The sequence below is a fragment of the Copadichromis virginalis genome, linkage group LG17 (genome assembly GCF_057382275.1).
Source record: "Copadichromis virginalis isolate Kocher_CV1m ecotype Utaka linkage group LG17, C_Virginalis_male_GT1.1, whole genome shotgun sequence".
NCBI classification, from domain to species: Eukaryota; Metazoa; Chordata; class Actinopteri; order Cichliformes; family Cichlidae; genus Copadichromis; species Copadichromis virginalis.
The window spans coordinates 13,210,482-13,231,794 of record NC_140634.1 but is presented as its reverse complement, the minus strand read 5'-3'; the positions used below and the strand labels follow the sequence as shown (position 1 = coordinate 13,231,794).

Below are 21,313 nucleotides of genomic sequence, written 5' to 3'. Positions count from 1 at the left end.
CCTTTCCCTGGCGTGTGGGAGTGCCTACTGGGGTCAGCGGGGGAGCTGGCCCCAGGGAGGGGTTACCTGCCCCTCCCTTCCTTCCCTCCCCATCTCCAGCTGCCTCCCTCTTCCCGCTCCACCACAACCACCCACACATGCAGGGCCTTGGAGTAGGGGTATGTCACCAGGGTGCAGAGGAGGCTACCCCCCCCCCCCCCTCTGTCCCCTTCTGGCTGCCTCTGCCTCAATTTTATCCCATTTTATCTTGGGGGTGGGCACAATCACGGAGTCCAAATTACCATCATCGTATACACCTCACCCCTGGCGTCGTTGCCCACCTCTCAATTTTAAACACACTTAGACATTGAGGGCTATCAGGAGGGACTATGCGCTTACCTGCTGCTCCTTGGCAGGTAGCTCCATGCCCTCCTGGGTTTTAATTGCACCTTAGAACACACATACATCAACACTACAATGAGCGGGTGGAGGGAGGTTTAGAGTCTTCTCCCACCCCCATTCTCTGCGGCCTGCTGGAGCGGGAGGGCTAGGAGGAGTTGGCCGTCCGACTGCGGTCTGGAGTGTGGGGCCTCCCTGCTGCTACGGAGTCGGGGTGGTCTGCCTCTCCCCACCGCAGGGAAAAGGGTAACACCACCTGGGTCTGGGTGCAGTTCCCCCCTCCAGGGGCAAGGGTACCTAGACCCGGTTTGTAGAGTACGCTTGGGGAGTGTGATCGTGTGTACAGCGTCTCTTTATGTCTGTCTCCACGTTGGTTGAGTGTGGAGTGAGTGCATATGAGAGCATGAGGGTGGGAATGGATGTTTGTGTCTGTGTGTGCCTGTATGTCTGTGTCTATATGTCAGGTTGGGTGTCAGGCGCCACCTCTCTGGGGACATCTCAGGCCCTCCAAGGTTTGGAGGCCTATCTCCACCCACCACCACTTCCCCTGCCGGTGGCGGACTCCCTCAGGTGTCGGACTCCCTCAGGTGTCGGTGCGTTGGTGGTTCTTTGTGTCTGGGGGTGGGCGTCCAGGTACACACCGGCTCACTCCTTGGCGGCCGCTTATCGGGGCCTGGAGCCTGGGGCTCGCTCGGGCCCCTTCGGAGGTGGGGTGCCCCCGGCCTCTCGGCCTGGGGCTCGGTCACTCAGGCACAGCTGGCGGCCGGCGGAGCTCATGGGCGCGTCACTGCAACTCCCTCTGGCTTCTGCTCCGCGGCTGCTGAGTGAACCCTCATCTGGGACTCTCCTCAGCTCTTACTGGGACAGTGGCACGGCTGCCCCTCTGTTGGTCTTCCTTGGTCTCTTGTGTTCTGGGGGCCTCTGGATGTCTGGAGTTTTGATCTCCTCCATACCTGCTTCATACCCTGGAGGACGGGGCTGTGGCCCCCCACACTCCCTAGCAGATCGTTACATGGAGAAACCTTTGGAATACAAGCGCGCTGATCCACACAGGTATGCACACGGGTGTTCACTGCTCGTAGACCCAAATTACACCTTTCTTGGCTGCTACTTCGAAGCACATCTGTCCTGCGTGCTGCACAACAACATTGAATATTTAGTATTTACTGCTGTTTACACTTAGCTAGATTAATGCGATGGTGTTGTGTTTAGTATGTTGCTTTGTTTTGTTTTTTTGTCTTTTTTGCTTGTTTTCTATTCTTCTCTCAACAGGTGATCCAGGAGATTTTTATTTTTTTTTCTCCCCCCCTTTCTCACTGTCCCTCCCCCCTTCTGTTTTTCCTTTCCTTCCTCTTTCTTTCTCCCTTTCCTATCCCTCACTCATGTCTGTCCCGTCTGTAACATCTGAAAATAAAATATAATAAATAATAAAAACAAAGATCGACCAAATGGACCAATACGGCAATGCCACGATGATCCATTTGGCAAAGTAAATCCATTGGGTATCCTTGTTGGTCTTCAGACAACAATTCTGATGGCTAAAGAACCAAATGGGACAGGCAGAAAAAAGGAGAGAAAAAAAAAAAAAAAAAAAAAAAAAAAAAAAAAGACAGTTGTCACAGGTCTGTAGCTGGATGGAACCCAGATTTTTGTTACAAATGGAATTTATTTACATTAAATTGTAACTTTAATTTGTGTAAAAAGCTGTTTCGCATATTTCTATTTTTTTTTTTTTATTAAATCTAACATTCCAAATGAAGATTGCATCATAAAAAAATAATCAAAATAACATTACAATTCACATTCTACATTTTATTTTTAAAGTAACACCAACTCTTTTTCTCCACAGTCGAATAATGAAGCCGTGGTTTCACTCTTCTAGGAAGTCTTCCACCAGTGTGTTGAATTCATCAGCATGCCTCAGGTGGAGGTTGTGTTTCCCCTCTGGCATTAAATGCAATCTAGATTTGGGGATGAAAATCTTGATTTAGCTTGTACCTAAAAGTGAAATTCATCAATTTGTGGTAATATTATTGTGCGTTCTCACCGTGAACCTTTGATGTGTTTGAGGAGGTACTCAGGGTGGAGAATTGGCACCATGGGGTCTTTCTCTCCATGGATGATGAGGGTTGGACAGCTGATCAGGGGCAGAAGTTCCATGCAGATGCTTCCTAACCAGAGAGCAAAAAGGAAACATTCAGATTATCTGCATTAGTAAGAGACAAAATTAACAAGTGTCTTTTCAGATTGTCTAGTGTGCCTGCAACAGCACAGAGCCATCACCTTCTGGTCTGTGGACAAACTGTGCGATTCCATCCACCCAGGCCTCCCACAGTTTAGCAAAGACTTGCACCCCATACACCTCCTCCATGGGTTGCCTCATCCTCGCACTCCATTTGGAGACATCACGCACCTCTGAGTGTTCCCACAACATAACCGTTCACACACAAACACACAACGCGCACATATTCAAGTGAAAGCCAATTTGTAGCTCGAATAACTTGCCACTTGTCCAAGGCAATAAAACGTGACACACCATTGTAAAGCTTGAGGTCCTGCTGAGAAACAAAAGCATTGGCTCCCCACACGACCATCTTGTTGATCAGATCGGGGTTCCTTGCGGCTGCAACCAGAGCCGTGATTCCCCCGTCACTCCACCCAAGCAGGGAGAACTTGCCGAATCCCAGTGTCTGCCAAAGAAATGATTTTAAAAAAAAAAAGTAGGTTGTGTCAAAGCAGTAACACAACTTGCTGTTGTAAAAAAATGCAAAAACTTTCTTTAACTGCAAGACCAGACAGTTGTACATTTATCTGTGTATGAATTGTGATATATAAATCATGAAATGCAGTAAATAATGCAGAAGACAATTAGTCTTCATGCTTCTGAATGTACAGATATTGTGAGAAACCTATTTGACAGAATCCTTCCTGCATGATTCACAGTTCTAAGACATTTTGAACAGTGAACCATGCAAATGGTTGGTGGTGGGGGGTGGGGGTGGCCTTTAAATTTTCTGTTTTGAATCATCACTCAAATTTGAATAACAGGTGGGCGGGGCCAGAATAATGTGCCTGTGAAGATTACTTGTATGCATCTAGTATTTACAATCTTTTTCGCAACTTTGGCTGTGTGTAACATGAGTATCCACTATTGGAACATATAGTATACAATAACAAGATCAAAGAGAAAAATCAAAGAGAATATTAAAATATTATTAAAGCTTACCAACATACAACAGCTGTGTTGGATTCTGCAGCCTTCTAATTTCACACACTGTACGTGTAGCTCATAGGTTGCCAGTGATTTCAAAATGTATATTTTCATAAGAGTTATGATGATGGTCAAAAAGCAATTTGATTGGCATACAAAATATTGCAGTAAATAAGTACTGAAAGGAGGGGGTTTGTTTGTAGCCTCATACCGGAAACTAAAACCCCAGACAGGGGCTTTTTGTCATGTTCATTACTGAAGGGTAAAAGAAGGATATAGCTTCGTAAACCAGGAATTTTAATATTGGTGTATGAAAATAACATGTCTTAGTATTAGAATCGGACTGTGGATTAGACATCATTTAAGTCAGGGTTGCCTAAATTTTGATCAGAACACAAAGCAGAGAATAGAGGAGGCATATACACTAACTGTATATAATAATTTATTAATTGTGCTTTAAACACTTTCTCTAAACTGCGCAAAAAAGAAAAGAAAAGAAAGACCAAAAAGAAAAGGTCCAGGTAATTTTTTAAGGTAATTTCCTGCCAATACATTATCTGTTTTGTTATGGGAGTTTCCATAAATGGTAAAACTCGATATGTGGCTAAAAAAAAAAAAAAAATTAGGATTAGTATTGCTTTCTAATATTTATCCAGATATTAGACTGTAGTAAAATCTAGCAGGTTTTGGATTGCAGAATTTAACTTATTTTCCATTTTGAATGAATTCTAGACCTTTATCATTTTACGACACGCTGAACTGAGCATGAAGTTTATCAGTCCCCATATGTTCCTTTCTTTCACATGCCCCCCAGAGAAGGGGCTTCTCTGTAACCTGTAAAGGTCAGATTGGTAATCATTTTCACCCTGAGTTTATCAGCAAACCTTCATAAGATCAACTGCATCCTTCGCATCCCTCTCAAAAAAGTCAGGGGGGAAGTCTCTGTCTGGGGGACGGGATTGTCCATACCCGCGGGGATCCCAGCCAACTACAGTGAAGCGTTCTTTGGCCAGAGACTTAAGCTGAGGACCAAAATCCGTCTTTGTGCTTCCTGTGGTAGAAAATATAGCAGTTTTTCTTTTAGATGCTTAAAGGACTCAAACTGTACTGAATGATATGCTATTCTTACAACAGAGATATTTTGAGTATAAAGATTTTGATGTCTTCCCATATAGCCAAACTTCTTTTCTACATTAAAAGGAGGCGTGTGCTTGTACTTACCCAGAGCGCCAGGAAGCAACAGCACAGCATGTTTTCCTCTGCCTGTCTGCTCGTAGTACAGATCCACTCCATTAACAGGCTTCTTGCCTGAGGCCACTGAAGAGCTGCAGGGAAACACACGAGGAGACGGTGGCAGTCAAAATGAGCTGTGGATAGCAGAATAAGGTGGGATAGTTACTTTGAATGTTACAACCAAAGATAAAGTCGTCCTTTGTTAGGACAATTACAGCAATCACATTGTTCACCTTTTATGAGAATAGAAGAATCTTGGGTTTTATGGGCCCTTAAAAGCAGGTTTGAAAAGTGGAACCATTGTTCAGCTTAACCCTCGTTGACAGCATCTGTTCCTGTAGATTTAGAATGCTGATGTATGGCACGCTCTTATTCTTGGTCTCTGTTACTATTAAAGCTATTTTGCTGGGATGAACTGTAAATGTTCTACCTACATTACTGCAGAACACATTTCAAAGCTGTGAAAATCAAAGGCTCTGAGTAAAGTGCGCCAACAACAGTACTTGAATAAAACAAAAGGTGTACATGAACTCATATGAGTTTTGATTATAAGCAGTTCAGATGCAGCAATTATTCATTTACTGAATAAAACTAACCTACTGGCAAATTACATGTTCAGAGATAACAGTGTTTGCAACAGCTCATAGTTGCTGGTGGTTATTTACCATCACGTGATGGCAGTCATATATTTATGTGCGCGACTGTGATATTTCTCCATCCTTTAAAAACAAAACAAAACAAACAAAAAAAAACCCGCAGTAATCTTTTTAAAGGTAATGTTTTGCAGTCTAACACATCTATAATATCAAGATTTACTCCTGCAAAAGCCTCGAGGCAAACACTTTATGCATTAAATGACGATGAGATTATTCTAAATATTATCCGTCTACAAGCAAGGTGTTTAGCTTTAATTTGAAAGACAGTCACGGAAGGATAAAGGATGAAAAAGGAACTTTATTGTTATTATTTGCTATTAAACAAAAACATCCCTAACAGTTATTCACCAGATCGACAATATAATATAATATAATATAATAATTTAACCCCCTTTTCTGCATTTAAAATATTTGCAAAGTATAATTTACGACATTAAAACGTGTTAGAATATTATATTTATGTAATATTTGTGACAGATAAAGGACACAGTGTGGCCATGATGAAGACGAATACAGACATTAAACTCGCATTAAATATAAATGGCTGTTACATCAGTTTTTATAGGTATATATAATCGATACTGTCGTAATATCACAGTTGGTTCATAAACACTATGTTGTAGTGAGTGGGCATACTACACCATCTAGTGGACTGGAATCAAACAAACCTCGAGGCAAGAACTACGACTGCAAGAAAACCCAACGCATTTCCTGCGTGGTCTCTGCAGCTCTGTGCAGTTTGTCCTTGCAGAGTCGTGCGTGTCATTTCACAGTGCACACAGTATGAAGACAGTAAGAACTGTTACCAGTACGGCCGGATCGCTGTCATGGCTCTCTTAAAGCCACGTCTCCCGAGTAAAAACAGCGCCATGTATGATCGGTGCGCACACTCAGCACGTCCTCAGTCAGTCCCCAGGTTTGATTTGGCTGGTTAAAAATTGTACAGTCTCTCTCCGAAGTGGACCAAAGTCCACACGTTCCAGCCCTGCGTGTTTGTTTTTAAAGGAAGTGCTGGGATCAGTGTGGCACTTTCAACGTCGCCGTTTATCCAGTGAAATATTTTCAGGCGAAAGTACGAAGGCGAATCCAAAATCACAAGCTGATCTGAAAACTGTACTTTTCCGTCGTCACTCTGACATGTCAGGCTCACTGGAGTGAAGTAGCTGACCCACCAGTCCGAGCGCAGGCTGCAGGTCTTAAATAATGGCAGAGCAGATTTTTAACAGGCTTCTGTTAACATGACCTCTCATGGATCAGCATGTTATTAATCTGAATAGAAATCAGCTGAGCACGTCTGCTTTGATACTGGCTTTGCTGTGTGTTTAGAAGTGGGGTGAAGCCATACGCTGTATATAAAAGATGGACTTCTCCAGTTGTTTGGTGACGCTTTATTGTGAAATTTCAGTCATCACCACGTTGTTGTTGTTGTTGTTTTGAGAATGGACGTGACAAACAAGAGATTTATGTGACTGTGAACTGAGGACATATGCATGAGAGCCCATAGCTGTTTTTATCCAGACTTCTCTTTGAAACCAGAGGAGTTGCCCCCTGCTGGCCATTATAAAGAATGCGGAATACATTGGCTTTACTTTTCAGATCTGGAATCTGCTTCTTCTTCTTTTCTTTTTTTTTAGAGCTAACGAGTGGAGTGAAGTTAATACAAACTATGGTTTATATTCTGAGATATACTCCTTCATGAAAAGGAGGTCATTAAGTGAATGTTTCCAAGATGTCTGGGTTATTGTCCCATGAAGACCAAGTGTGTGACTGAGTGTGTCACATGTTTTCAATTCAATGTCAGGATTGAAGCTTTGCAAATTGTAAAGAAAAGAAAAGACATGAACAAGATGCGCAGAAAAGAGAAACTATGACGCTCCACCCAAAGGAGATGTCAGGGACTTTGGCTTAGATCTGCTCGATATTGTCGTTAGTCCCGCTCATGGTGCAGGTTAACTGAACGATGTCTTTCTGCAGTGTTCATTTGACTGCTTCTACAACCAAGAAACTCAACATGTCTACAAGAGCTTTTCCACATCCTGTTAACGCCAATGTACAGCAATTAGCTGCAGTTAAACCGGGTTGCAGCAGGGGGTACTCGTGAGATATTCCTAAATACAAAGACGCAAATAGAGGTGTGTGGCTATAATCTGTTTTTGGTTCTCAAAAATACAGAATTGATCAGTTGTACAAACTGGCCCTATGTGGCCTGTCTTGGGTGTACCCTGCCTGTTGTCCTAGCTGGTATAGGCTCCAGCCCTCCTCGCGACCCTGAATCGATAAGCGAAAGAGAATGGAAATAAAACACTTGTTTCTGGTTTTTCTGACTTCTGAAGTCAGTTTTGTCCGTAAAATGCTGGTATTGTGTTGTATATACATGCTGATTGGTTAAGGTTTTACAACGAGAAAGAACTCCTCTGATGATAACAGTTTAAAAACGTAGCCGAACCGCAACAGAAACCTCCACATGTGTATTAGAAGCAGCTGTGTGAGGTGATTTGAAGCTGCTGCTACAATCCAATCAAGATGGTGGATGCTGTAAAGTGCCCTATAGTGCTGTAATAGTCCTAATACTTACAGAAGGGTGTTTTCCTACAACTGAAACCTATAAAAAATGGAACTGTATCAAATATCGTCTCAACGCCTGAAACATGCTGAATTTAAATTTCCAGAAGAAAAATGTTTACTCCACCACATTGACATTTTTGGGTTTGAGCTTCTTTGGGCCCAATTCCTTCTGGACTACTGCGTAAACACCCCTACGATATAAAAAAAAATGAGTGGGAATTATGAGTTATAGCATAATCATAGACATTTTTGATACCAGAAGAATCACAGTGGACAGATACAGATGTCTAACTTCAGTCCCTAAAAGGCTCCAAAGGTTTCAGCACTATTTTGTACAGTTGGTCTTCATAAGCACTTATAGATTTCAAGAGGCTTTTCTTTAAAAAGACTCCCGCCTTTAAGCCCGACAAAATATACTCTCAGAATTCATATAGGGTTTTCCTTTTCTGTTTTATAGGAAGCGTTCTTTCCTTTTTCATCCTTTGCCTTTTAATGGACTTTATTTGAGGAAGGTGACACACTTAAAAATTACCATAAAGCATCAACATTACACTACATATGGAAATATTCCAGATTTTATATGTGATATGACAAAAAAACCTCTTTTACTTGATTACAGAACTTACTGTGTGTTGGATCAGTAAGACCTCAGAATGGTTAATCCCTGTGAGAGATCTGAAATGTTACAGCCCTTTGAAACCACTCCTTTCACGGGAAGCTTTGTTGCATATCAATTTCCTTCTTGCTCTCTCCCCCCTCATTTCCTGCCATCTTTCTACTGTTGTTTATGTAACGAAAGGCCTACATTAATCCTTGAGCGAGCTTGAGTATTTCACGCAATTTCATGGGTGTGTAATCAGATATCTGTCAAATGTCAACCTCAAGGTAAAGTCAGGGGATGGACTGACAGGGAAATATGAATACGTGTACGAGACCCCTTATCTGATGTTGGCTTGAATGAATGAAGCAACATCTTTGACCCTCTGGAGAGGAAAACTTTGCACCAAAGTTATTGGAATTCATCCTTAAGAGACGCTGAATATTTTGTGATTTCTCAGATATTTCCACTACCATAAACTTCATGGTAGCTGTAGAGGACAAGTCCCAAATTCACCAAAATGAGTAGGTTTCAACCTCTGGTGATTGTACACGTCTGTATAGGATTTTAGAGAAACTCATGGAATAATTGTTGCAATATTAAACTGAAGTGGTGTGCCAGCACAACAACACAGCCAACCACAGAGAGACAGGCTTGCATGTGGCTACAAAGACCTGTGGCTAAAGACACAAAGGTCTTGTGGTTTCAGCTTCTCAAATGTGATGATTTTCTCAGTTATTTCGCCATAAATGAGATAGTTTGAGGTTTTAGACTGTTTCACACACAACAACGTGTTTCCTCACTATTAAGAGGCAATTTAATAAGCAAACTAATAATTAAGTACATTTAAAAAGTAAGTATTAAGTTGGAGCCCAAAAACGGCTTTCGATAAAGTGATGGCTTGATGTGCAAACCTTCCTCAAACCCGAAAGACTCCTCTTCTTCTTGTTAAAAAGACAGTTTTATTGTGAAACCCAATCTCCCACCCCCTCCACCCACACACACACACACAGACGCGCACTCTCTCAGCTCTGATCAAGGTGTATTTTTAATGTATCATCATGGTTTCTAATGTGTGAGCTGTTTTGTTTATCAATGGTTTTGAGTTTTCGGTGCCGATGAGCTGTTCCACCTAGTTCTCTGAGGCAGGCAGCAGGCAGATTTTTGTAAACGCCTCCACTCTCCCCTGCCTGTCTCTGTGCCACACACACACACACACGCACGCACACACACACACACTGAACCACACAGAGGAACACAAGACAAAGCCGGGCTAAAAATACCTCGATCGGCTCAGAGCGATGCACTGAAGATGTAGCCAGATTTACTGGAAATGAACAGAGCGAGTTAGAATTAAGAGGATGTCCACTGAGAAGCACAAAATTAGACATAAATGGGGGAATTCTGAAATCGAAGACGAAATTAGGTTTAAAAGCACTACTTTGTTATTAGAAAATATTAGAACGGGTATTTGAAAAGTACAACTTGTTTTTAGGAAACAGAAAATTGTGGGGATTTTTTTTGCCACACTGGTTTGCAACTCTTGGGCACAAACGTGTAACACTGGCTTGAGGTTGTCACAGATATTAGTAGAAATAGAGACTGAATTTGATCTGAATGGATAAACACAGAGAAAGAATCCTGATTGCAATCTTGGTTTTAAGACAGCTGCCCTCTCATTTACAGCAGGAACACACAGATAATTGATTTTGAGCTTCATTCAAAGGTGTTCCTAGCAGGGTGCTGACAGCTCAGCAGATAGTGATAGCTGGGCCATCGGATCTGTTCTGGCCTTCAACCATCTTTGTCTGGTTGCTATGTGCCTATCCATGGTCCCATGACCAACGCATGGTCTAAATATAAACATGTGCTAAGGTCACATTCTGAGGAAAACGTGCTCTCAATGAAGTGGCACTCAGGGAGACGGACGAGCTGAGGTCTTCATGACAGTTTGAGTTAAACTAAAAAGTTGTCAGGGTTCCTTTAAACCGAGTAGCAGTTAGTGACTAGAGACAGTTAAGTTGCTGCTTTAAGCGTCTCCCTAAAGGAATCACTTTCCAGTTATGACTTCAAATTCCTCTTAAATTCAGTGTGCTTATCTACACACCTTTGGCAGAGATGGGTAACGGAATAAACAAGGTACAGTATCAACAACAATATCTAGGAAATCAAACCTTCAGAGCCTGCCATGATATTTTTCTAAAAAAGACAAAAACAACAACCCCAAGATCTTGTTTTTTCTTTAACTTCTGCATTTTCCATTTTACACAATTTTGAACTGTTTTTAGGTCCTGCCTGATCTTTATCTTGGAAATATCAAAGGTAGGCTGCGGTGCCTTTTGTCATGTGTGTAAAAAAATTGATTTATTTTCCGGATAATGTAGTAGTAGTTTGTTTCAGTTCCTCATACGGAGGGGCATGTGGTGAGATGCTACACTGAGCTCAGTTTCTATAGAGTCGAGAGGTCACAGTGTAAAGCTGAGCTATTGAAATATTGCATTTTAACAAAAAAAAAGTGTGTTTTTTACCCTCTGAGTAGGTATAAATCTGCCAGCAGCTGGGGGAAACATTACTTTGAGCGCTGATGTGAATATTTGAGCGGTGGTGTGGGAGGGGATGCCCCATGGCGCGGGGGTGTCCCTCGGTGTGAACTACATTCCACACGTTTCCATAAAGCACCAAATGCAATTGTTGGGCTGCTTTTTTTAATCTTTGCACACATTAAGAATCATGACTACACAGGAAACGTCTTAAAATGCAGGCAGCTCTTTTTTAGAAATAAAGTATGTTCAAGGAATTGCTGTCAAATAGGAAATGTGACACCTTTTTAATCTTAAGCAGGCCTTTGATCTTCATTCATCTACATGACTTAGCACATATAAAGCGAGCTGGAGCTTTTGGCTGCGAAAGTTCCATCAATGCCACTTTTGGATATTTACAGGCGTTACTGCTGTTCTACTCTTACTATTCTGAGCTAGTCTGTACTCTGCTTAGCTTTGCTAGTCTGCTAAACTAAGCTGTTAGTTTCTTCAATGTTCATCACATCTTCTATGTTTTTGCTTAATCCCACATCTTTAGTCCCAATCTCATCAGCTTCAACACTACTAAAGGCTTGATCTCTGAATTTATAACAACCTGACTTTATAAAAGAAATAAAGGTAGCCATGATGACAACACTTAAATTTAGCACTTTAGAAATCAGAAGAGATTTGGAAACATTTCTCTCCTTGAGAACTAATATTTAACCATGGGGTAAAAAAAGAAAAACGTAATCTTTCATGAAGGAAGCTGACGGATTTGAATGGGAGGATGCAGGTTTTAGGCCAGCACCTAGAAACCTTGAGTGGTGCTGAACCTCTCAGCCCTAAGCAAAAAATCATCTCTCGTCACTTCACTGTTATATCAGCATCTGACACTCAACTAAACTATTTATCTCATGACACACTGCAGCACTTGTTGCATAACATTGACGCTGCGGTCATCCAGTGATTTAGGGTTGTATTTCCTCTGCAAGTGTTCTGTGCACTGATGCCACTCACACTGTTTTCTTACTGTATGATGCAATTGGTTGGTTGTGTCCTACAGTTAATAAGAGTTCCAATGACAAAACATTTAATTATTGAGTGAATTTAGCTTTAAGGAGGTTTCAGTGCAAACTCATCTTGCTCTTGTATAGGTGGCCCCAATCAGCATCCTGCAAACTTGCAAAGCATATGAGAAAAAATGCTCAAGGCACATCTGTCCAAGGTAGAAAACATTTGGCTTCCTTTCAAAGAACAAAATTTGATTAGAACAATTACTGTTTCTTGCTTTTGGGCCAAGCTGTTGGACTGTTTTAGAAACACTGGTTTTCCGGTTTTTCTTTCAGTTCAAAACCAGAGCAAAACTTTGAAATCTTAAGGCCACATTTGCTTGGAAGTCACTTCAGGAGGGGGGTTGTTGTTGGGCAGAAGATGCTTTATTTAGTTTGGAGCTCACACGGTGTGATTGGTGATTGGATGCAGGGTGTATCGTGTATTTCTCGATTTTCTTTGCGTTCCACAGATGCTCGAGACGGGGAGCTGCTGGCTCAGCACAATATCACCCACATCCTGTCCATCCATGATACAGCTGCGCCCGTTCTGGAGGTGAGGCCTTTTTTAATGTCTTGCATCAGATTGCACGACCCCCTGACCTCAACATTAACCCAACCATAAAGTACATAAGCTCCTCTGAGCACGACTGTGGTTGCTGTGTCCCCCTGCTGATTAATACTCATTCTGAAACTGTGAGATATTGTTGTCAGCCCAGAGCCTCTTTCCCACCTTAATATGTTTACAGAGCTGCTTCAAATATAGTTATTACCTTAACAAGTTTATGAAAAGAGAGGACAAGTTTTAAATAAATGCTTTGAAATGATACACTGCATACAGACACAGTTAATAGCAATAAATCGTTCCATTTCTAATCTTGTGAGGTCACCTTGTGTTTTTAAAGGCTGAATGATCATCAGATCATTCATTATCAACATCAGATCTTTATCAAAGGCTATTGAAAGAGACCACTTCAATTAGTGTGAAAGTCACATGTGTCTTCTGTCTTCTTTTTTTAAATTCAGTCATAAGACCTGGAATTCACCAGTTCTCACCAGAGAAGCAATTTTCTAATTGACTGTGGGTCCTCGATATTGTGTGGGATTCTAGTATATATATGAAAATCTGAATGCTGTTTTCAGTTGATGCAGCTGTGAGGCAGATGCAAGCCAAGGTTAGTGGATGTTGCACAGTATTGTTCACACGAGATGCTTTTAGCTCAGCAGCTTGAGGTCCAGAAAGTCTTGAAAGTGGAACTTTGCAAAAAAAAGTTTCTGGCTTTTCAGTGCTGCATTTAGATGTGGCAATTTGTGTATGAAACAGCAGGAAAGGTGTTTTTGTGTGTGTTTGTGTGTGTGTTAGTGAATGTGAGGAGCTGATAGATTGAAGCATAAAATATGTGTGAAGATGTAAGTTTTACTGAACAAATAGTTTGATTTTGAGGTTTTTCTGAGGTATCTTTCTGTAAATACACAATACCTTGAGTCAGAGTTTATGAAATGATGCACACTTTTGATGTGTACAAGCCTGTAATTATTTACAGATTGAATGATTTGACTTTAAGTCTCCTGATCTCATCTGAGCCCATTAAATACATTACGTCCTCCCGTCGGCTTCGTACTGGGACTTGTCTCTTGAAAATCTTGAATCCGCTTGCCATCTTCAGTGTCCGCTTTCACAACTTTCATCTTTTCTTGTTGAAAGCGAACATGAAAAGCGCTCAGCGATTTCTCTACACTTTCTCCATCCATGTTAGCATGTTTCATTGAACAGTGAAGAGAAACAGCAACTTGTATTACAGTATCACTACTCAAACTGGTCAACCACCAAAACTTTTACAAGGTTTTGGGCCTGAAGTGAAGTCTGGCCCTACGGACTCATTCTGAACTGTGATGACAGTTATTCAGTTGCTTTTTTTAAAACATACAAAATCATGTGTGATGCAACTTTTTGAGTTTTGAGGCAAAAATGATGACTCAGGTCTGTTTTAGACCAAGTGGCCAGATGGGATGGGTTATTTGCATACCTAACAGTCAAACCGCGGACTGATTGATTTCTTGGAAGACAGCGTGATGGTTCCTGAGAGAGGAAGGTAGAATTTGCAACGATGATGTGGTCTGCGCATTTACATCTGGCCAAGTCTCTAAATGTGCCATTTACTGTATATGAACCTAATTATCATACTGCAAAATAAAAGGTCATCTTTTGCAACTAATTCCAAGCCCCAAATATTCCTTTTGCAAGTAAAGTAAATAAATGTCTGCATTTATCCACAATTTTCATATATTTTGACTTAGAGTGTAGTCATGATTTTACAAACAGTACCACTGAGTCAAGGCCATGATGAGCTATAAGAGTGATAGTGTGAAGATATGAGGACTTTTCGGTAACCGTTTGCATAATCTGACTCTCTCTATCAGAAATAATAATTTAGCCTTCATGAACCTTAGGCATGTCTTTAATATGGGCACTTTCATTGGTATTTATAAATGTGTCTGCATTTGTCGGGGCTCTGTGCGTGCAATCTCACCTGTCTGGAGCACTTCCAGGACTCGGTCTGTCCCAGAGGGCTCAGGGGTTTTTGCAGTGGTGCAGTCATACCAGGACGAGGTGGTTTCTGTCCACTGCATGTACCATCAGCTGCCAGGTGCACAACACAGCACACACACACACACAAGCACAGAGACAAACACAAGCAAACATCGTTATGTCGTGACCTACCACATGGGCAGGGCCAGAGGGGCAAGGTTTCAGGGGCTGTCCCATAGGAAGTGAGAAACAAGAAGTGAGTTTAGTTCCAGTTTTCAAACAAATGACCCCTGCTCAATAGTTGAGCACTCGCCTTTTCCTATCATGTTAACTTTTGCCACTAAAGTATTCACTTCTTTAATGAAGCTGCTCCCTCTCTCACAGGGCATCACATACCTTTGTATATCCGCAGCTGACCATTCCAAGCAAAACCTGTGAGTACTTGAATAAATGTTGAATATATATAAAACCTGCATATATGTATGAGCTCTTTGCCCCATTTCTATAAATAAAAGAAATGAATTACAGCTTGCAAAATAGAAAATTTATCCAAATGCATCCTTTTTTAAAAAGGTTGGTTTAAATAATTAAACACATGATCTCTTTACCGACTACAAACTAAATTGTACAGCTATGGTAAATAATAATAAATAATAATAATCCAGTTTTAAGGTTGAAAGGCATGATCCTCACTATGTTGTATATCTTGTGAATGTGATTCATTTCACCAGGATTCAGTACTTCAGAGACAGCATCATGTTCATCCATGAATCCCGACTGAAAGGAGAAGGCTGCCTCGTCCACTGGTGAGTGGAACGCCTCAGTCCTGTTTTACATGTCATCTGAAATGATACTTGGTCATATTAAAAAAACATTCAGTTACGATATATGGTAGACTATATTACGTATTTTGGCATAGAGATGTTGTAAAAAGTTTCAACATTAAGATCTAAAAGATTTTTATTCATAATCATGAGAATTTGCTCTGGGTTTGATCGCAGACCGGAGGTCCTCATATTTTATCGACCCCGTTCTCATTTTCAACCACATCACTAGCACCAAAAAGAAGCTGTCTGCCAAAAATTTTGGTTAAAGCTTTCATTGCACATTTCATTACCTTTCATCTTTTCTCATATCAAACATGCAAAATCAGGCATTTAACCACAGCTTTGGGACAGAAGGGGTTTCACTTCTTTGTACACTAAAGCAGAGAATCTGAATATGAGGTGATTATCTTGCTCTGAGCTGTGAAGGCCTGTGTTCTCAGCATGGCAGGAGTGTCCCGCAGCGTGACTCTGGTGGTGGCCTACATCATGACGGTGACGGGTCACGGATGGGTAGAGTCCCTGGCAGCGGTTCGGTCAGTCAGGCCGTGTGCGGGGCCCAACCTGGGCTTCCTGCGGCAGCTGGAGGAGTTTGAAAACACAGAACTAACAGAAGTGAGTCATCATAATTAATTTCACTTTTGATTATTCATTGAAAAAAAATCAGTTATGTTGGGACAGCTGAAAACGGTTATGTGGATTAAAAGATGCAATACATTTGGACAGATGAGTGTGTGGGTTTAATTTGTGAGTTCAGGTACAGCCTGGTCTCAATATACCGCTCATCAAAGCATTCTTTGTCTAAAAGCTGGAGGCTATGACATGAGAAATTGCAAAAAAACTAAACAAAACAAAAACCTGACGTTTTCATACAACAGTGTGAACTACTCCCTTCAAAAGCCAACCCAGTCTGGTTTATATGGGTGTTAGTAAAGCTCCTAAATGAGGACCTGTGTGAGAAGTACATATCTGAGAAACAGATGCTTCACATGTACTTTTCCTTATGCTCCCACTTGGACCATTTAACCCTCTCTTCTTGTTAGAGCTGGTGCCGTTTTGTGACGAGAGCAGTGCATGCCGCTGTTTGAAGACTACTCATCCTATTCAGCTGCTGGACGATTACTCTGCTGCTGTCCTGCATGGAATGACCTTCATGTCACATGACATGGGCCCAAAAGCATTTCCCACATGGACAGTTATTGGAAAAGGAGCAGTTGTAGTATTCAGTCCAAAAACAAATATAGAACAGCTGCAGAACTGTATTATAAAATGATATCTGTGTATAAGGATGTCAGATGTGTTCGGATAAGTTTTAAAAGTGCTCAATCTAAACTTCTTCAGCTTGACAAGGATCCAGGCCACATGTGCCTAAAACTCCAGCTTACAGTGGGGGAAACAATGAAATAACTGATCCCCTGCTGGTTTAGTTTATTCGCTTACAAAGAAACGAACAGTCTCTAATTTTTGGACCGAGACAGAACATCAACACATTTTTTTAAAAAAAGGTAGAATTGATTTACACATCACTGAGTGAAATAAGTGTCAAATAATTACTCCCCCTGCTGTATGTGCACTGTGAGCAGTCTTTAAAAAAAAGTCTAAATCAGGTGTGTAATAAATGTAGCATTTTTGAACATTTAGGAGGCTGCTCATCACATGCTTGTTTTCTGCTTTTTTCAGTAACCCTGTTTAAGTCAAGATGCTATGAGCTGTGGGCAAAGTCAGCAAAAATGCAGACTTATTGAAAGTGTGCATAAAGGGCACAGAACGTCTGCCGAAAAGCTCTCATAAACTTGTCAGTGGGACTGGGCCCTGCTACTACTACGACTGATACCTCAGCTCTGTTTTTGGTTATGCTTCACCTTTTTCAGTTAAGTTTCACAGCAGCCTAAATCAAATTAGCATGCATTCCGTAAACTGCACTGCATTTTGGTGCAGTTATGTTGCTCGTTTCACTTTCAAGTCTTTTAATTTTTTTTGTGAAGTACCTCAAATAGCACTAAAATGTGCCGTACATGAAGTTGTATTTAAACATAAACAGTGGACACTTTCAGCTCGGATTCAGGGCGATTAAAACAAATTCTTTGAAAACTATAGTTATTTTTGTACTCATCACACCATTTTCAGAGACTCAAAAGTAATTGGACAATTAGCAAAGCAGCAGATTTCAGTGGATGTGAGGTCTTTAAGAGCTTCCAAATGAACAATCTGCTCAAACCACTTGTTACACTCAAGAACAATAAGAACAGATTAGACATCTGAAAAACTTGCCCAGCCATAGAAAAAAATTCTTTGGAGAGATGAAACCAGGAGAAGAAAAAGAACAGTTCATGATCCAGAACATACCACATCACATATGGCTGCCAGTTTAAACGGTGGTTAATATCGATGTGACTGTTGATAGAGTTCACTTCACAGTGCAAATGGGTAACGAGCACGCTTTTCAGTTATTAAATACAAAACTGAAGGCAAAGACCTACAAATAACCAGCAGCAGAAGGTGTGGCAGTAGAGACCTAACAGAGCATCTCCAGGGAGATGTCATATCCGTGTGCTCTACACTTCAGGCAGACATGAGCTGCAAAGGCTTTTCATAAAGGTATTTAAAAAAAAAAATCCTTATACTTTAAATTATATTAGTGTCAAATTATATTTGAGTCTCTGAAAAAAGGGAGGACTGGGTATAAAATGCTTTGTAATTCATAAACAGTTAATGTAAAAGCCTTAAATAAAGTCTGCACTTTAATCACATCACACACACAAAAAAACAATAAAAGGCAACGGTGGTAATGAATACTTAGGAATGAATAGTGCTGCTATTACAAACACAACTGAAGATGCTCCGCCTCTATGATGAGTTCCCTCAAATGATTAAAATAATATATATAAAATATATACAAAACAGTGCATTAGTCATGAATAATAATAGTAATTAACCTGATACTTCAACAGTTCACTAATGCAGGTGTACAAAAGTACATACAGTCTCAAATATTACACAAATAACAGAAAAGGATGAGTCATGACTTATTTTTTATGATTATAATTATTGCATTTTTAATTAGAAATATTGTTTGTATTTAATGTCTGTGGATTTTTATTACTTTTGGCTTCATTCATGCAGGCATGTACTCTTGAATCCAAATTTATAACATAACGCAGCGTTTCATCTGTAAGCTGTGCAGTGATGCGTGTAAGGCAATCAGCAGCCTGTAAGCTGATTTTATACAGCAGTGAGGTGTTGTTTTAAGTGACTGTCCGATGTAAAACGTGTCCAGTGCCTGTCTTAAACAGAGACATTGTCTTTGACTCTGCTCCCCGCAGTATCGAGCTTGGTGGAAGGAGCTGTACGGGAAGAGCACGTTCAGTGATGATGAGGAGATCGAGGCCCTTTTAAACCGGAAATCCAGCACCAGCGATGCCATAACAACCAGCATCACTCCCGCGCTGGCCACGAGCAGCAAATAAAGAAACTCATTTCTGCATCTTCAGTCATTTCTCACCTGAACTTAAGAAGCAGAGGACAGCGGGCTTCTGATTGGCCCTTTAATCCCACAGAGACCGGGTGCACATTTTAAAATCATTTTGCCCCCGACCTCGCACTGCGTCAGCAACACCTGTCTCATAAAAAGTTCAGTGTCAGGATGATAAGTTCAGTCTCGTGTGCGTGGAGTGGCTAAGCAGACATGTGACGGGGGGATTTTATGTCACCGTCTTCAGTTCCCTTCGTCATGTCATGTCCTTGCCTCTAACTGTCAAAACAACATGCAAGGGCAGTCAAGCATGACACCAAGGAAATATATGTACATACAGTCCACAGTGTGAACACATACTCCTCCTGTACACCCCCCCACCCCGCCGTCCCCCGTCAGTTATGTTATGCTGTGTCTTGTACTTGAAAAATGACTATTACTTTCTGAGACCGTGTGAGAGCTAAAGAACGCTTTATTTTATATTTTACAGTAAAAAAAAAAAAAAAAATCAGATGTGCTGTTTTTAACTATTGTGCTGTTCTTCCTAAATGTAAACTTTTCATTTGATGTTATTTGTGCAGTTTAATATGTGCACAGTCTGTGTAAATGCAGTTATATATGTAGAGTTTTTATGTTAACGTTTTCATGTTAGTTTGCATTTCGTATTTTGTTTAATTATGCATGCATTGAGATGACATTTAACTCATCAAGTGAAAATATTTAGATTGTAATAATGCAACAAAGGAATGTATTAATCTTCTTTTTTTTTTTAGTTATTTCAAGCCTTTTCGAAACAAAACGAGGGACTAAAATCCATCTTTGACCTGGTTTCTGGATAAAAGCAGTATTCAGATCCAGGTAAAGGTCATAAATGACTTAAGTAGAAGTTTATCGCACATATTGTGGAGAACAGTATCTCTGCTGACGATGAAATTCTGACATTATTATGACCGCACAGTAATTGAATTAGTTTTGACTTCTTCATATAGTGGTCTACATTGTAGCAGTCAGCTCAAAGGTCACCAGATAACTGGTGGTGAGAAAATTCTGCGTCACAGGTCTTTGCCCTTTAAAATATTGCACAATTCTACCTCTTCAGGCCTCTTTCAGTTATTTAAATGACACCAGCTGAAAAGTGGAAACCACTCCTCAGAGGAACTCAGAACTACAATAACCAAGGGGCCCAGAGCTTTTAGTGGGGGTCCACGAGCTAGAACGTGTTCGTGAATCCTCCCCAAGTGGCTTAACATATAACAGTGCATGGTCACTTTTATATGCTCATTTTTGAATTATTTAAAATCTCAACATGAGAAGTTGTTCAGCTACAGCTGTCGGCTGAATATTGTTGGTTTAAAAGTGCCATATGTGAAATGTAGAGCAGCACAGAGATTACGTGTGATGAAGTGCATCATACATCCACATGTGCATTTTTCACACAGTTGTCATTTTAAAGATGAACACTACAGAGAAAAAAAAAAACACGACTGATTTCTGTAACCTGGCAACCGGTTACAGATTAGGATCAACTATGGTATAACGCTGATGGGAAGCATTTGCATAATGAGTTCCTTTCAGTTCTCGTGCTGATAAGTAGGTAAAGCTTCAAATAAGTACTTGTACCTATCTAATATCACTTCATAATTCTACTTTCAAAGTTTTATATTTCTACTTCACGACATTAGAACAAAATTGTACTTACTTTTCTGAATTAGAGAGAGAGATTAAGAGTAGGAGAGCATTAAAGACATCGATCTGAGATGAGCTTAAGCTCTACAATGTACATTATAATGTCGCTTCATGCATCAGTACTGATGGTAAATTCATATATTAATAATAGGCGTGTACAGGTATCAGACTGATATCGGTATCCTGGTTAACGGCCATTATCAGAGGCTGACATTTATCTGTTCCATCACATACATGTCCCAAGAGTTAAATGTTCAAAACATACAAAAATAAAATCTATTCATAAATATTTAATATGTTCATAAGAATAATTAAAAAACATATAAAAAGTTAAAAATATCCACAAATTTTAAGGATAACTACAGGTTATCAGCCCAGAATGTCACAGTTTGTGTATTCCTGATTAATGCTGACAGCATAAGACTGACAGGAACCAGTCTGCTGCATAATGACTAATGACTCTCTAGGCACGTTTCTCTCTCATATTTCATATAAAATACAAACTGAGTACCTTAAACAGTTGTAGGTTACGCAACACATCAGTATTTGTACTTATCCCAGAAAAACTGAAAGCAAATAAGGGGGGAAA

At 40.6% G+C, this 21,313-nt stretch overlaps 2 protein-coding genes across 3 annotated transcripts; one reads left to right on the top strand and one right to left on the bottom strand.

Moving 5' to 3' along the window:
• Window positions 1–2,175: 2,175 nt before the first annotated feature.
• bphl (biphenyl hydrolase like) lies at window positions 2,176–6,730 on the bottom strand. The gene is made up of 7 exons (XM_085436628.1): window positions 6,285–6,730; window positions 4,811–4,914; window positions 4,474–4,640; window positions 2,915–3,068; window positions 2,662–2,793; window positions 2,426–2,549; window positions 2,176–2,339 (listed from the first exon to the last, which is right to left on the bottom strand). The coding sequence occupies exons 1-7, from the start codon at window positions 6,347–6,349 to the stop codon at window positions 2,249–2,251; spliced, it is 837 nt and encodes a 278-aa protein (XP_085292754.1). The 5' UTR covers window positions 6,350–6,730; the 3' UTR covers window positions 2,176–2,248.
• Window positions 6,731–10,541: 3,811 nt separating this feature from the next.
• LOC146689077 (dual specificity protein phosphatase 22-B-like) lies at window positions 10,542–19,798 on the top strand. 2 transcript variants are annotated; one of them, XM_085437007.1, is made up of 7 exons: window positions 10,542–10,780; window positions 10,930–10,963; window positions 12,686–12,768; window positions 15,127–15,176; window positions 15,474–15,548; window positions 16,010–16,181; window positions 18,890–19,798. In XM_085437007.1, the coding sequence occupies exons 1-7, from the start codon at window positions 10,760–10,762 to the stop codon at window positions 19,031–19,033; spliced, it is 579 nt and encodes a 192-aa protein (XP_085293133.1). In that variant the 5' UTR covers window positions 10,542–10,759; the 3' UTR covers window positions 19,034–19,798. The 2 variants fall into 2 exon arrangements, with proteins under 2 accessions (XP_085293133.1, XP_085293132.1); XM_085437006.1 differs by lacking the exons at window positions 10,542–10,780; window positions 10,930–10,963 and having other exon boundaries at window positions 10,973–12,768.
• The last annotated feature ends 1,515 nt before the right edge of the window (window positions 19,799–21,313 follow it).

What these genes read in the sequence shown, in the direction of transcription:
- LOC146689077 (XM_085437006.1), top strand. Translation starts at nt 12,595, where the DNA reads ATGCTTTATTTAGTTTGGAGCTCACACGGTGTGATTGGTGATTGGATG. An exon ending in CAGCTGCGCCCGTTCTGGAG is followed by an intron (nt 12,769 to 15,126) that starts GTGAGGCCTTTT and finishes CCTCTCTCACAG; the next exon opens with GGCATCACATACCTTTGTAT. An exon ending in GACCATTCCAAGCAAAACCT is followed by an intron (nt 15,177 to 15,473) that starts GTGAGTACTTGA and finishes TCATTTCACCAG; the next exon opens with GATTCAGTACTTCAGAGACA.
- bphl (XM_085436628.1), bottom strand. Translation starts at nt 6,349, where the DNA reads ATGGCGCTGTTTTTACTCGGGAGACGTGGCTTTAAGAGAGCCATGACA. An exon ending in ACAGCGATCCGGCCGTACTG is followed by an intron (nt 4,915 to 6,284) that starts GTAACAGTTCTT and finishes GTTTCCCTGCAG; the next exon opens with CTCTTCAGTGGCCTCAGGCA. An exon ending in GGACCTCAAGCTTTACAATG is followed by an intron (nt 2,794 to 2,914) that starts GTGTGTCACGTT and finishes GGGAACACTCAG; the next exon opens with AGGTGCGTGATGTCTCCAAA.